The sequence below is a fragment of the Zalophus californianus genome, chromosome 6 (assembly GCF_009762305.2).
Source record: "Zalophus californianus isolate mZalCal1 chromosome 6, mZalCal1.pri.v2, whole genome shotgun sequence".
Classification (NCBI taxonomy): domain Eukaryota; kingdom Metazoa; phylum Chordata; class Mammalia; order Carnivora; family Otariidae; genus Zalophus; species Zalophus californianus.
Genome location: NC_045600.1, coordinates 131,460,092 through 131,475,408, shown reverse-complemented (window position 1 = coordinate 131,475,408; position 15,317 = coordinate 131,460,092). Strand labels below are relative to the sequence as shown.

At 52.7% G+C, this 15,317-nt stretch overlaps 1 protein-coding gene across 1 annotated transcript in view; it reads left to right on the top strand.

Annotated features, from left to right (window-relative positions):
* Nucleotides 1-4,787: 4,787 nt before the first annotated feature.
* LOC118357074 overlaps nucleotides 4,788-15,317 on the top strand; it is an 82,214-nt gene continuing 71,684 nt past the window's right edge. Inside the window, exons 1-2 of the mRNA XM_035728074.1 lie at nucleotides 4,788-5,161; nucleotides 6,323-6,595. Coding sequence (XP_035583967.1) covers nucleotides 4,788-5,161; nucleotides 6,323-6,595 — 647 coding nt within the window. The remainder of the gene's footprint in view (nucleotides 5,162-6,322; nucleotides 6,596-15,317) is intronic.

Below are 15,317 nucleotides of genomic sequence, written 5' to 3'. Positions count from 1 at the left end.
ACGCAGCCTCTGGGAGGTTGCCGCTCCATCCACGCCTTTCGCGACTGTCGGATTTCTGTGAAAAGGCTGAGAGGGGTGGGGAGAGACCACAGCCATAAAGGCCGAAAGGATCTCTACCAGAACCTCACGATCATTTCAAACCCTCTTTCCCTATGACAGCAGGAACAAATGTGTTTTTGATGTGCGTTTGGTTGTTGGCTTGTTTGTTTAATAAAATCCCTGTGTGTGAGTGTGTGTTTTAATGTCTCCATGCCTGTGACAGGGAACCACAGCCGCTCCACTTTTCAAATTTCCCTTTGAATTGTTTGTTTGTTTGGGGGGCTGTCCCCTTCAACTTCTCTCTCTGTTCTTTAGCCCTCCTCCCCACATCCCCACCCCACCCCCATATATTTTCTCTGGCTAAGCAATAATCCTTTGGCCCAGGGGCCGAGTTCCTGGAGGTAAAATCCATTTGTCCCTTGTGTTGCCTCACCAAGGCCCAGTTATCCGGGGCCTTTGGTGGCAGACTGGAGCAAGGGAGATGAAGATATGTCTCATTTCCCAGGCCCTGCTCCTCCCTCCTCTAATGTGCCAGCCTGGGGGGCTCCACAGTTGAACAAATGCACCCAACATCTCTAGGTTTGCTCTCTGGGCCTGGTTGCGGTTCTGCCTGCTTTCACTTGTTTTCCTTTTTCTTTGGAGGAGCTGCTAGTTACTCTCCACAACAGGGTATCAGAGCTCGTTTGCACCAAGACTGGTGGGTTTCAAAGCGATTATCTCATTTCGCTGGTACAGAGCGAAGCCGCTTGCAGCCCCTGGGTCAGGCATTCAATGGAAGGCCCATGTCACAGACCCAACCCGAAGGTTAATTTTCCCTCATTAGCATCTCCATAGTTCTGTCCTTGCACAGGATCTCAGGTCCTTGCCTGCTGTCTTCTCCCTGCTCCCCCCTTGAAGTCTCTGGCATATTCTCTCTCTCTCCTGGTCCCCTCTACACAATCATACATTCTGCAGATTCCTATTGGATCCATAGACTCTAATCATTGAAAACCCATCTCATCAATTTCCGGTTTACCTACTTTTACCCTAGAGCTCCTTTCCTCCATCCACATCTCCCTCTCTCTCTTTCTTTCTCTCTCCCTCTCTCTCCCCTCCACCTCATTTACAAACGTATTCTGCTTTATTTGAATTAGTTCTCGTCTCCCCTTTTACTTTATCCCTCCCCCCCCTTATTCTTTCATTCACTGCTAGTAAAAGCAAAAGATACAAAATGGCAAAGTTCAGCTGCGTGTGCATGGGGGGAGCAAACCATCCCAGCCACCTAGAAAGAGGCTGGAGATTTGTAATGACAGAAGAAACAACAAAGAAAAGAGAATTGCATTTGCGGCTTAAGTGGGCGAGTGTGTTTGTGGGTCTATATCTGTGTGTGTTTTTAAGATTTCTTTGAACTGCTTTTGTGCTGACTCCACAGAGGCATTTGCCGAAGCCAGTCAGGGTATAGGAACTTTGAGTTAACCTCTTATATCAAATGAATCTTTTCATTTAGAGACCAATAAATCTCAATCTCTAGCTACCTTTTGTAGCCTGAGCTCAATGAGACAAGACTGAGGCTTATAATAAAGACCAGATAAAGTTTGCCAAAGTTATTCCCCCCCACCATCCTTTTTTAACCAATCTAGAAAATTCCCCCATCCAACAAATAAAACTTCAGGGAAGTAGCAGTCTTTCCTCAGTGAGCAGAAGGTTGGAAATTTCTTTACCTTTTCACAAGCAAGCCTGTTGACTGAAGTGGCTTTCCAAGCTCAGACATTGAAATGATTTATAGTTTTTCAACAAGTCATTATTTTGGTGTGTTGTTTAGGTGGGGCTGAGACAATCTAATAATCAGGGTAAGACTGGGGAAGGGGATTGTCTGTGACCAAGAGGAGAGTTAACACCAGAAACATGAAAGCCAGTCCGGTCTCCAGGGATGGAATTTGGGAAAGAGCCTGCACACGTCTGCTCCTGGGCTATAAAGAAATACATTGTTAACAACAACAAAACAGACAATGCCCTGAGCTCTGCCTTGATTCAGAGCTGAGCTACTTTCAAGATTTTTTAGCAGCACTGTTCATTTTGATGGGGTTTCTGGGCCATTTGAAATTCAACCTTTAGCCAGCCTGCTCATGGGGTATGGTTACTACCCTTATGATTTACTACCCCTCCTCCTATATTTTCTTTATTTCCTGATGGCCCCCCACGGGGCTAATCTTTTTTTTTTTCCCCTTTCTTTTATATTTTCCAGTTTTGTTCTCCCCACTAACGACTCGGTGTTTTTCCTGTTTCTACTGATCACTCATTTGCTTCCTTTCTCTCTTTCCTTCCTTAAGAGACAGAGGAAAATAAAAAGAATGGGAGGGGGATTTCCAAATGGTTCCTCTCTAAGTGTTATTAATTACTGCTACAAGGCAGGCAATTCTTAACTAATAACAAAGTTGTAAATTACCACTGACTTTCAAATATTTCTCATTTGTCAGCTCTGATTGATTTGATTAATATTCCGCTCTTTGAAATAATTTTAGCCACACTTACGATCAGCTTTATCCATGAAGCAAAGAGCAGATCGTCACCCCTGCGCGGGACCCTGCCCCTCTGGTTTTACTCTTCATGTGAAGTTTTCGTTTCCATCCTGAGGCCTGATCTGGACTGGAAAGCAATGCTGGAAAGGTTCACGGGCAGTTAAAACTGCAGGGATGGAGTGGACTGGCATATACCTGCAGATGTTCAGTCATTTATATGTAATTTCAGAAACACTGTCGAGGAAATTAATCCTATTGAAAAAACCAAACAATATCATTTCCTAGGTCTCCTGAACATTTCCCCCCCCCTCCAGATTCAAGGCTGAAGGAATGGACCTTTAAAGTTTTCCTCAATTCAGGAAACCCACCCAAGCCAAGCCCCATCTCTTTTTATCGTCCCCCTTAACATGTCTAGGAAAGAGCCAGCCTACTCTCAGCTCACCTATCAAAGATGGGGATTACTGGTGGTGGGGGGGAGGTGTGTGTGTGGGGGGGTGGGGAGCAGGGTCAAAGGGGCTCCCACGACAGGAGCAAAGGGAAGACCTCACATTTTGGGAAGGGGGTTATATTTTCCAAAGGTCCCTTTCCCTTTCACCATCATATCCAGAATGCAATTTTTGAAGCTATCAATACCCGCTGCCTCCAATACCTCTCGAGTTTTAATCTTAATTATATTATTAAGTGAAGTACTGTGCTGTCAGGGAATTGAACATGATTTATGACGTCTGCCTATTAAAGGATCGATTGTGAATATCGCTACTATCATCTATCAATATTCTTAGGCCAGGGGTATTTCTCGCTCTACGGTTGTTATTTGTAATCCCGAAATGATAGACTGCAGGAAAAGACTATTTCTTCTTCGCAGGACTAGCTTTCCAGGTGCAGCAGGGAGTCCGTGTGGGGAGGCAGGAGAGTCTGCCTGTTCCAACCACGTCTCACATCCAGAGGGATTCTAAAGATTTTTTTTTTTTTTTTTTAATCTTAAAACCAGTGAAGTCTCCCTTAGGTCTCCTAGAAGAAGGAAAGCCGGGGTCGTTTTTAGGAAAAGAAGTAACCTCCGTAGGTCGATATTAGGGGCGAGCGTTTTCTAGCTGCCAGGTGATTTGCAAGGAGACTAGAAAGAAAAAAAAAAAACAGCAACGGGGCGGGGGGGGGGTGGCCTTTATACAAGGATATCTGGATGGGGGCTGGCGGGGAGTGCTGGGGGCAGACTATGTATTTTTGGAGCAGATGCCCTGGCCCTGCCTCTGCCCTTGGACTCGGAGGTGTCCAATTTCTGGGATCAATCAAGGCTCTCTACTCCAGGCCACCCCTGCAAGGACACTTCTACCTGCCCCCGCCTCCACTACATAGATGGAGGCGGGTGCGAAACGCGCCGCGGCTAAGCGGGAAGGAGCCTGAGCCCGGAGGCCTTTTGTCTCCAGACAGAGCTCAGAGCCTGCTTTTTTCCACCCTCTCGGGGCGAGGCACGGGGTCATCGGCGAGTCTCAGCCCCAGCTTTAGGGGGATGGGAGGGGAGGCAGTGAATGCAGCAAAACTCCTGCTCTCGGGAGCGGCCTCGGACGGCCAGCTGGAGAAACCCCACGGGCTGTGGCGGGGTCGGGAGAGGCCCGAGTGCTCCCCGGGCCGCCCGGCCTGCGCCCTGCTGCTGCCCGGGGCGCGCACCAGGCCTCGGAGGCCGGAGACTCCCTCCTCGCCTGCCGCGGCCCCCGCAGTCGGTCAGGCGGCCCCCTGGCACCGCGAGGGAGGCGCACCTCGCCTGCAGCAGTGTGGCCGCGCCCTGGGCGGGAGGAGGCCCAGGACGCGGGGCCCCGGGCCTGGCTGTGAGCCTGGCCTCGGCGCGCCGAGCGTTCGCCATCCGCCCAGGCCTGGCCTTCGCGGCCCTCACGGCCCAGTCTTTCTTCCGGCGTTCCAGTGCGAAGAAGAGGGAATGTCACTGGAACCTGTTTGGCCTTCCCTCTGCCCGGCTACAGCCGATCGCAGGCAGGGAGGGAGGACGCCTTGGCCCCGCTCCTGACGCCCAGCAGCGTCCCGCCTCTCCTGGCCGGGAGAATACGGTTCAGGGTAGAAACCTCCACCCGGGCCACCCAATCGCATCTACCTAGCTACCTGCCTGCCCTATACCGACCTCCCTGCTACGAGGCCTACCCTTGGTCACTATGGTTTGCCCTCAGATTTGGAGGCTCCCAGGGGTATGGGCACAATGACTGGTACATAGTAAGCACTCAATAAATGTTAGCTATTGTAATCATGAGGCACATCAGGTCTCCTCCGTGGGCATCTCAGTCTCTCACAGACCAATCACTGCCTAGCTGGGGTCCCCAAGACCCCTACTCATGCCCAGGGATTGGCCAGCTACCCCGGCCCCCTCTGAACACTGGAGCCACAGCCCTCTACCCTAAAATGCCTGTAAAACACCCGAGATCTCTGCGGTTCTTGCCCCGGGGTGTTCGTCCAGGCCTGGACCACCGGGAGCAGAAGAGGCTGAAGCTTGAAGCAAATGTTAGCGGGTCCCTATTGCAGGTCAGCGCCAGGGCAGGGGAATTTCGGCTAAATAAGAACATCCTGGGACAGTGGATGGTGGTTCGTCGTTTAAAAACAAACCATAAAAAAGGGACCCTTCGGTGAGGGACAGAGAGAGATAGAGACTGTGTGTGTGTGTGTGTGTTTATGTGTGTGTGTGGAGGAGTGGGGATCAGGGGCAGGCCGAGGCAGGAGGAGCAAGAGTAGATGAGTCAGAAGCAGCGGAATGACACCTTTTTCTTCCAGAAACAATTATCTGAGTAAGCTTTTAATCGCCAGGCCGAAAGGAATGAGTTGTCGGAGACAGCGCCACTCAATATATGTACAACGCCGTGTAGCCGGGTTTTGTTTTACGATCTTAAATAAATACAACTCCGTCTTCCTGATTCTTCTTATCAGTCATACTAAAAGTATTGTTGTTGTTATTTTGTAAACAACATTTCAGTTCTCGACGGCCCTTGGAGCAGGCCCGGAGCCACGCCCAGGACCGCGATCACTTGCTGCGCCGCGGGCTGGGACTTCGTCCCCTCATCAGCGCTTCCCTCCCCCACCCCCCAGGCTGATGGATATTCTTGGATGTGGACCCCTTTAAAAATGACAAATATCTTGTCAATACAGACCATCCATCCTCTCTTGCTTTCTTATCGTTTTTCGGCGCGAGGAGGGACCCAGGCGCAGGCCCAGCGGCGCGTGTCACGCGGCCTGCATTGTACCGTAATCGCCAAAACCTTGGCCTAATTTGCAACTAATATATCTCGAGCGAAGGAGTCGGCGAGAAATCAGTGGCCCAAGGAACTAGATTTAAGCTTTGGAGGGATCGGAAATTAAGGGACTGTAAGGAGGATGTGATTCATACTATTCTCCCTCTCCCCCTCCCACACACGACCGTAAGTCTCCCCGCTCGGCCTTCGGGGACGCGGCCCTGATCTCTCCGCGGCCTGTGTCCCTGTCGCTTGCTCCTGTCGCTCCGGACCACTGTGTCTGGGGCGCCCTCCGCCTGGCTTCTCCTAGCCCCCGGGAGGAGGCGCTGGTGCCCGGGTCGGCCTCCGGTCCCTCCCAGCCGGCGTCCTGGAGCCCCCATTCACAAAGCTCGGCTTGGAGGAGGCGACACACACACACACACACACACACACACACACACAGCTCGGCTTGGAGGAGGCGACACACACACACACACACACACACACACACACACACACACACACACACACAGCGAAGAGGGGAGTTTGATCTTGTCTCATTGGCGTCTCGGGCCTGAAAAGGAAAATCGTTTGGGTAAACAGCCAAGCTTCCAGGCTTAACGCCCGGCTCCCGCCCCCGCCCCTCCGCCCCCTCCCGCCTCCCCCACTCCCCTTCAACCCCACCCGCCACCCACACTCCGCTCCGCAGCCGGGCCCCGAGCGAGCTCCGCGCGCCCGGGCGGGAGCCGAGGGCTCCCCGGGTTCAAAGGGCCGCAGCCCCGAGGGAATGCCCTCCTCGCTGTGCCCCGGGGGGCAGAAGCGGACTGCAGGGCGGTGGGACCGGCCTGGGCCACGGTAGGAACCGCGAAACTCCCGCTTCCCTAAGTAGAGCTCGTCCCGGGGGAGGGCGCCGGGGAGATCTGAGCCCGGAGGGACCTTTCCGCCAAGACCAAGCAGAGGCCGAGCCCGAGTCCGGGCCGCAGGCTGCGCCTCGGCGCTCCGCCCCGGCCCCGGCGGGGCACCCTGGGCCCACCAGGCTGTCACAGGCGTGTGTACATGTGTGGCACCACCACGGACGGGGCCCGTGAGCCTCTGCAGGCCTCGCTGCGCTCCGCACCCCCTTGGGTGATTACCGGGTCCCCACCTCCTTCCGAGCGGCCCCGGCTCCAGGAAAAGCCTTTAATCAGATATTAAGCGTTTTCCAAAGTTTGATTCTTTCCAAAGGACAATTCTTCAGCTAACTGGCTGTAAGCATAATTGATAGTTATTAACATGCAAAAAAAAAAATAAAACTCTGTGGTGCTTAAAAGGATATTGGTCTCTCTCTAGCTCACTCTCAAGTTTGGAGAGAGCACTGAAATCTGAAAATATCCTGATCAGATTATTAGACCTGATTCTATGTTGTTTCCCCTCCTCCCTTTCTCTAATGAAATTCCTCTCTCTTCTCCCTTCCTCTGTCTCTCTTGTTCTCACTCTTCTCCTTCTCAGGCTCAATCTCGCTCTAATCCAGGAGTCATTAGCAACACCCTCTGGCTACATGTTTTGCATCAGTGAAACATTGTGACATAGTTGTAATACAAACTCTGCCGCCTTGCACTGCATCTTGCGGTAGGAAGTGTAATAGCAATAAAAATCATTTTTCATCTCCAGGCATTATTCCGTGGAAAAAAAAACCCCAGAAAATCTGAATGTGAGAAGAGGAGGGGGGTGGGAGAGAGAGAAATGAAGGGAGGTAAAGAAGGAGGAAGGGAAGGGGAGAGGGAGAGGGAGAGAGGCAAACCTTTCTAATTTAGAGACTCCCCTTCTCAAAACTGTAGGCAGGTAGATTCAAGCATTTCATTTTCTAACGCTCTACTCTCTTCTGTTTTGGTCCCTGTTCCTCACTGTTGTCCCTCAGTGGATCCCAGGACTCTCCCAGCTGTTGCCTTTTAGCTCCCAAGATCTCTCAACAGCTTCCTTCTCCCCAAGGTAGCATCCCTCCAGGCAAGAAAACCCCAAGACTCCCAAGGACCAGGCCACCCCTCCTCAGCTGGCCAGGGTGAGGGATCCTTCCTTATTCAAGTCCTGCTAAGAAATTGGGGCCTCTTTCCTGTTTGGTCTGTCAAGAATCTAGCTTGATAGAGAAGGGATAAACAACAAGCAAACCAACTTGTTTTTTTTTCCTGGCCCAGCCCTGTAATTTTTGAGCAAGGGTGGGGGGCTCTCTGAGAGTCTCCTAATCTGCAGTGGGGAGTGTTGGTTACAGCGCAAGGGAGCACTCCCTCCATCGCCACCCTGTGAACTTAGGGAGGGCAAAGATTCAAGAAAGGGTCTATATGTTGGGTTTGCTCAGGCAGGAAAATGCAGGGGCTTATACATTGCCACATACACACTCTTCCCCACCCCCATGGTCCCCAGTTCAGTCACCATTCTATGTGGGAACCCCTGAGCTCCTTAAAACAAAACCAAAAACAAACTTGTAGATAAAACTACATTAGAAAAAGGACTGTGCCCCCCCTCAAAACAAAGAAACTGCACAAATTCTCTAAGGACCACAAGATAGACTCCCTGCTTTTAACACTGTTTGGAACTTTCACAGGAAAAAAATCTTGTTTCGTGAAATTTGTTTTTACCTATAACATTTATCTCTGGGATGATGCACTTTGAAAACAAATTGAAGCAAAGACTCACCATATAAGTGAATTAATTTTTCTGTATATTTTTTAGTCGCGGGGGCTTAAGAGTGGGGCAAACCTCTTAAGTTGCCACCTGGATGAGAAAGGGTCAAATGCTCTGTAATTTGTACCTTTCGCCATTGCTGCTTTCACCTGCCGACAGGTGTATATGTTTAGGGGCTGCATTTTGTGGTGATTTTATCAGCAGAGCCCAAGGCTGTGGGGGTACGAGGTTTGGTAGGCTCACCACTGGCATGGCCTGGCAGAGCCCCTCTAATGTCCGACCGACCAGAATGAGTGAATTTGGGTGGAATTGTAATTGGGAAGGGATGACTTCATAGGCTTCCTTCGAAATATTTGCATTGGCCTCAGCTGGGTGGCCCGCACTCGGCGGCCCGAACTCATGGCCTCCAAGAAGACATGTCTCATTTATTTTATCTTTCCTATCAAAGCAGCGTCACTGCTTAGACTTGGTGAAATTGTACCTCTATATTTTTCTCTTTCTCCTGTTATTTTCCCTTCATCCCAGTGCAGACATTGTGCGATATGTCGGTCAGAGATAATAGCTTTTAACCGATTGGAAGAAGGCCTGTGCGGTTCGGCTTCTCTTAAGGTTTTGATGAAGGGGAAAGTCCGGTGACGGTCAAGTTACGCGGCAGAAGGCTGGGAGCATGGCCATGCAATTCCAGTTTCCGCAGCGCGGTGGCGCTCCAGGGTACGGCAGCGCACTGAGCCGCCAGCCGCGGACGCGTTCCGGCAGCGAGGCAGTGGCAGCCTAGCCAGGTTCCCGCCGGCTTCCTCGCCTCGGCACCGAAAGTCGGAGAGCGCTCAGACCCCCTCTGAGCCAACCGGTCCGCAGGGTGGGCGAAGGCCTGAGGCCACGCCCGGGGGCAGGCTGGCGGCGGCAGGGAGCCAAGACCCCGCGCACATTCCCGGCTCTGTTGCTCTGGGGAATCTGCGAAGTTCGTGTTCGTGATGGGACCCGGGCGGGGCCGACGCGAGGGTGCGGGGACCTCAGAGCCTCCGGGACCCGCGCGCGGGGGTTCGGCCTCTGCCCAATTGGGGGGAGGCCAGACCCCAACACGCCAGGGAGTCGCCCAACTCCTCCGCCCCAGGGTCGGGAGACTTCTTTCTTTTTTCTTATTTTAAGAAAAAATAAAGGAAAGAAAATCTTATGCACTCTATATTGCTTTGTCCTCCAAACTAGGCAGTTTTCCTGTTTGTTAGGTTTTTCTTTTTTCTTTCCTGTATTTTTCCTTTCCTTCCCTTTTTGTTCTTTACTCCCCCCCTTCCTTTTCTAGTTTTTCCTTTCCTTTCCTTTCTTCTTTCTTTCTTCCTTCCTTCCTTCCTTCCTTCCTTCCTTCCTTTCTTTCTTTCTTTCTTTTCTTTCTTTCTTTTTCTTTCTTTCTTTCTTTCTTTCTTTCTTTCTTTCTTTCTTTTATCTTTCTTTCTCTCTCTCTCTCTTTTTCTACTTCTAAGAGATGGTTCTGTATGAGTGGGTGGGAAAAAGAGAAAGAGAAGGGGGGTGGCACCAGCCTTAGAGGACCCAGCATTGGCAAATGGCAGCAAAATTGAAGAAGAAACTATTTCGAGTTATTGAACGCACTTCCATCCTTGCGATTTCGTTTCCACACTTCGGCCTTCCCTGGCCATCTAACAAGCTCTAGGTCAACGATGACCGGCACGAAGTGCCTTTTACGAGGCCGTACTCAACCTGTGGTCGTGGGGGCCATTTAAAACCGTTTTTGAAACGATAGAAAAAATAATACTAATAGTCAAAATGAGCAGCGTTTCCATTCTGCATGAATTTCCTCATGGGTTTGCAGCCCGGCTCTGCGAGGCGGGAGCAAAGCGAGCAGCGCGGCGGTTAGGCTGGGCCCTCTTTTCGGCAGTTCGTTGCACGGGAACGCCTTGACCCAGGACCGCCGCCCTCCCCAGTGGCCTTGGGCTTCCCGCCTGGGCCCTGGCAGCCGCTGGGAAGCTTTGCCCAGCCTACCGCCTACTCCCTACCAGCTGCACTTCTTTTAGCCGATATTTCTGGCCACCTCACCTTCCTTGAAGTTTTCTAGTATAAATGCAGGCATTTTCGGCCCAATTTAGAAGTCTACAGAAACTCAGAGGGTCAGGTCATTAGGAATGTTAACGTAGTGACCAGGAATTATAAACATGATCTAAAAGTCTCTTCCAATTCATTTCTTCAAGTATTTATTTGAGTTAAGTGATGAAAAGTGACAGTTGTGAAATAGACAGCTTTTTAAAAGTAATGGAGTCAGATGAGGCTTTAACCTGTCGATTGCTATAAATCAACTTTGAAAAAGACGAATGAAGAATATTATTTGGGTGCCTAGCAGCCAACATTTGCCTTGTGGGCTCTGGGTCCTGGAGTCGGCCTGCAAGAGCTGTGGGCTGGGGTGATGGAGCCAGCCTGAGACCCGCGATGTCTGAAGAGACATTTTGTTGGGGGGGGTCTCCATTTCCACTGAGACTTCGACCACGGATTTGGGCCACCCTAGTATGTCTGGGCAGGTAACCCAGCCTTCAGTGCAGTTGGAAATTCAGGAGACTGAATGCCATGATATAGATGGGCATTTAGCCTGGCTCCCCAGCCGGCTGAGGGTGTCCACTTCCTCCCTCCAGCCCGGCGACAGGGAAGGGCCAGGGCCTGAATGATACCCTGGTCTTACTAACTCTTTGGAAATGGTGGTGGCAGAGTTGGGGGGGGTTGGGGGAAGGTGAGGAAGATGAGTAGGAAATCATATTTCCCTGAGGCTCTTGGGGGTGGGGACATTGGGCTCTCAGGGACATCAAATGGCCCTAATCTGGGAGGGAACTCCAGGAAGGAGATGGACTGGGACAGGCATTTGGAGGTATCCTGATGGGGGAGAAGGATCTCAGTTCTGCACCTGCCTGGGTCAGAGTCCAGATACGGTTTCTGGAGGGTGCACTGGTAGGGTGTTTTAAAATACATTTTACACACATTCTTGTAGATCTCATTTCCCCTCAACTGCAATTTTCATTATAGCCAGACTTGGGGCATGGCCCTCTTCCCAGTGACTTCAACCTCATGGCCCTATCCCATCCCAAGTCTGAGCAGGAGAACATGCCCGGGGTGTCTGGCCTGCTGGGCCGGCTAGTCTCTCTTTCCTCCAACGCTTCCCGGACGTGGGGAGGGTACAGACGCTTCCGCCTCTCCTTTGCCGCCCTCCGTCGTTGCTTGTTGGACAGGTTGGTCATTTAGCGTCCTCCCCAGACTCCTGGAGCACCAGCAACAGGTGCTGGTGCACATCCTCGCTTGACTCTTCCACCCGTTTCTCTCTCCATCCTCATGTCTGCGTCAACCCGTTTGACCGCGGAACAAGCCACGGAGGGCGAGAAGGCGGTGCCCACCGTCTTCGGGCAAGTGTCTGGCTGGGTGGCTCTAGGGACGGTCTGTGGCCCCGCATTCGCCTAGCTCAAAATTCCCAGACTCTTGACTGGAGGCTGCAACACCGAGGACCCTCTGAGGATGAGACCCAGGAGAAAGTGGGGCGGGGGAGGGGAGGGAGAGTGAAGTGGACCACGCCCTCCCCTGGGACAGTCCCTAGCTTCTGGGTGGGGGAGCTAGCGGGGCTGGTGGCTCCCTTGGTCCCCATCCTGGCCTGCGACGCCTCCTCCCGGTCTGGGAGCCTGGTGCGGACCTCGGGCACCATCCCCTCGCCCCTTCGGGTCCGATTTCCCTTTTTTTGGAGACTTGAACGTGGGAAGGGAGGCTCCCGCCCTATCTGCGCCCAACTTGCCCTCCGGGTCAGCTGGGGTGGGAATCTGCGCGCCCGAGACTCCGCAGTAGGCTGCGCGGCCACCGCCCCGCCCGCCCCGCTGGCGCCAGGGTGCCCGGAGTCCCAAACTGGGGCGCCGAGGGCGCGGGGGTCCTCCAGGACCCGCCTGGGTGGAGGGTGAGGAGGAGGGACTGCAACTGCTTCCGGCAGGGCGGGGGGGAAACTCGTCGGAGGAGGCCGGTGGAAACTCCTCCTCCACTCCGCCCCGAGGCAGTCAGGACTCGGCTAGCCGCGCGTCTCCGCCCGCCCGAGCGTTTCCATAAATCAGGCCCCTGGCAGGCTGCTAATGAGCTCAGGGCGAAAAGAATAGGAAGAGGGAGAGTCCAGTAGTGCTCGGTGGGGTGGGGGGGGGGTGGGAGCGCAGTAGGTGGGAGATCAGAATTTCCCCAGGACCTGCGGGCCACTGCCTGGGGCACCTCAACAGCCCCCCGCGGAGGCCACTGCAGATCACTTTCCCCCAGCCGGGGCCTCCGAGCTGGGGCCTCCAGATCACATGCCTCCCGCGCTGCGCGCACCCGGGTGTCGGACCTGGCCCGCCCACCCACGCCGAGGCCCCCTCTCCCACTTGGCTGAGCAAGCCCTGCGTTAATTAAATCTCCCCTCGCCCCCTGCAATTTCGGAAGACTTTCAAAACTCATCCCCAAGTGTTTCCTCCTTAAGCCTGAAGCCTGCGCTTGGAAGAGCCGCCAGGAAAAGAGGGACCTGGGTCTGGTAGGAGGGTCGGTCACCTCAAGGCTTTGGGGTAACAGCCCCCCCCCAAGGATTTTGGGTTGTGGGATGGGACGCTGTAACCCTACTCCTCCTCCCCCAGTGAAAAGGCAAGACGGGGTCAATCAAGATCAGAAATAACACTAAAGTTGGATTATTGATTTCCATGTAAATCCGGAGCAGAGGACGCGGCGAGTGAGAGTGATTTCTGTTTATTTTCTTTCTGTTCCTCCCCCACCCTTCTCCCAGCCCTCCGGGTTTCTGCGCCCCTCCCCGTCCTCTCCGCCCTCCGCCGGGAAGGGACTCGACGATGACATCACCGCGGAGACCCGCGGCCTCCCCGCCCCCGGGCCCGGGACCCCGGAGCGGAGATTGACAGGTGTCGCTCGCAAGGACAATGCTTTCCAGGTGTCACCGTCACAGTCTCATCCCTCCTAACCCGCCCTCTCTGCCCCCTTCCCTTCCAACTCTCCTACCCACCCCACCCCCCTCCTTTTCTCCTCTGAGGGAAGCGCTCTCCTCCTCCCCCAGCTCCTCGCATCTGGGGACCGGGTCCCGGGTCAAGAGATGCGGGCCGTGGGCCCGCACCGAAGGGCAGGGGTGGCGGAGATTCCGCCTGCTGTCTGCCGCAGGGCGGCTGGGAGATCCCAGAGCTCCGGGAAGGGTCCAAGCCCGACAGTGAGCAGAGAGGCAACGTGCGTGTATTTTAAAGGGATCAGCGCGGTCTCTGGACTTCCTGCCTTCCCTCTCCACCCGCAGCCCCCACACACATAATATAACAGACGCTAAAATAATCCTGCCATCTGGCAAATCCCAAATTTGGCGACCAGGCTCCGCAAGCAATGGCGAGGTGTCATCCCGAGAGTAGGTGGCTGGTCCTGCCCGGCTCTCCGGCCGGACCCACTTCCCCCCATCCTTGCCCTGACCCTGCCGACTTTGTGGAGCTTTCCTGCGTCCCGATCTGGGCAGCGGCTCTGGGGGGTCGGGAATGGAGATGCAGGAGTTGGGAGGCTTCTGATTTAGTTTCCACCAATACTGCTCAATGAGCTAAAACCCAAATTCGGCTTCATTATGTAACATCGAATGTAATTTATAGTCGGGCGGCCTGTCGGCTGCGTTTTAGATCATTTGGTACTAAGGATCACACTTACTAGATTTCTTCAAAGCCGATGGGGGTTTTCTTTTACTTTCTTGCTTTTTTTCTTTCTTTTTTCTTTCTTTCCTTCTCCTTCTTCTTCTATTTTTTTTTTTTCTTTTTAAGGAGGGCATTTGTGTTAAATTGCCCAGTGCTGGTGTGATAACTGTCAAAAGTTTGACATCAAAGGAGCTAATATTATTCAGTTACCAGAGAAGCTGTCTGTCTAAATAAGAATATCTTAATTACTGCATCACAAAGGTAGGAAAGGGGTCAGATCTGAAAAGGGGAGAGGCATTCAGCCGCTCCTTTTGATGCGCTATCTATATTAGACCGATGCGCTGCTCCTAATCAGGCCTAGTCCGATTTCCTTTCCTCTCCCCGTCGGTCCTCTGTACTTTATAACTATATGTAAACACGTTGTCAGTGGGGACCTAATCTTCTCGGGTTCTTATTAGAAGAAATTTCCATCCTCTCTCGTTCTAGATTAGGCAGTGGAGTCCGCTCCGTCAATGAAGGGACTAAGGTTTCGTGGACAATAATGTGGCAATTGTTGATGGTTTGTGACCCATAAAATGTGGAGGTGACTGTTCTGGCTTTGGTATGTAATTATGCAAAACACTTTCCATAAAGACTTGCCATTCGATCTAATGGCAGTCCCTGCGGTCTATTTCAAAAAGGGAGGGTCTATGTACAGAGAGAGAAAAGTAACATTTGTTTTAACACAGGTTTTATGGGGGGGATGGATAAATACAAACACATCGCAACGCCGCCCAAAGTATTTTTTGGAGTCAAATTAAAATAATTACGAAGGGGTTTAATAAGTTAATGATAGCAACACGGCCCATCCAAACACGGGGGGGGGGCAGTTCAGGCTATAGCCCACCACCTCTGGACCTGGAACTGTACTTGGGGATGGTGATTCATCTCCTGCTTGTGCAGGGGTGGCGTGCAACTCTATCTCAACTCAGTTCACCTGGGTGCCCGGCTGGGATCTGAGATTGGGGGAGGGGTGGGCAGTGTCATCCACTCCAAAATCTTGTCTGTGGAATTATTTGGCAGAGGGCACTTTAACAAAGCAGCCCTCTCCCAAGTAGCTCCCACCTTTCCCTCTAGTGTCCCCAGTGCCCCAGGATTTTAGGGATTCCCAGAAAGGCAGGTAGGAGGGAGTGCCTGACTGATTTGGGTGAGAAGTCTAAACCCTGAACCCACGCTTAGAGACTATAAGCACAGGGGCAGAGTCCTAGCTGCTAAACCACCTTTGT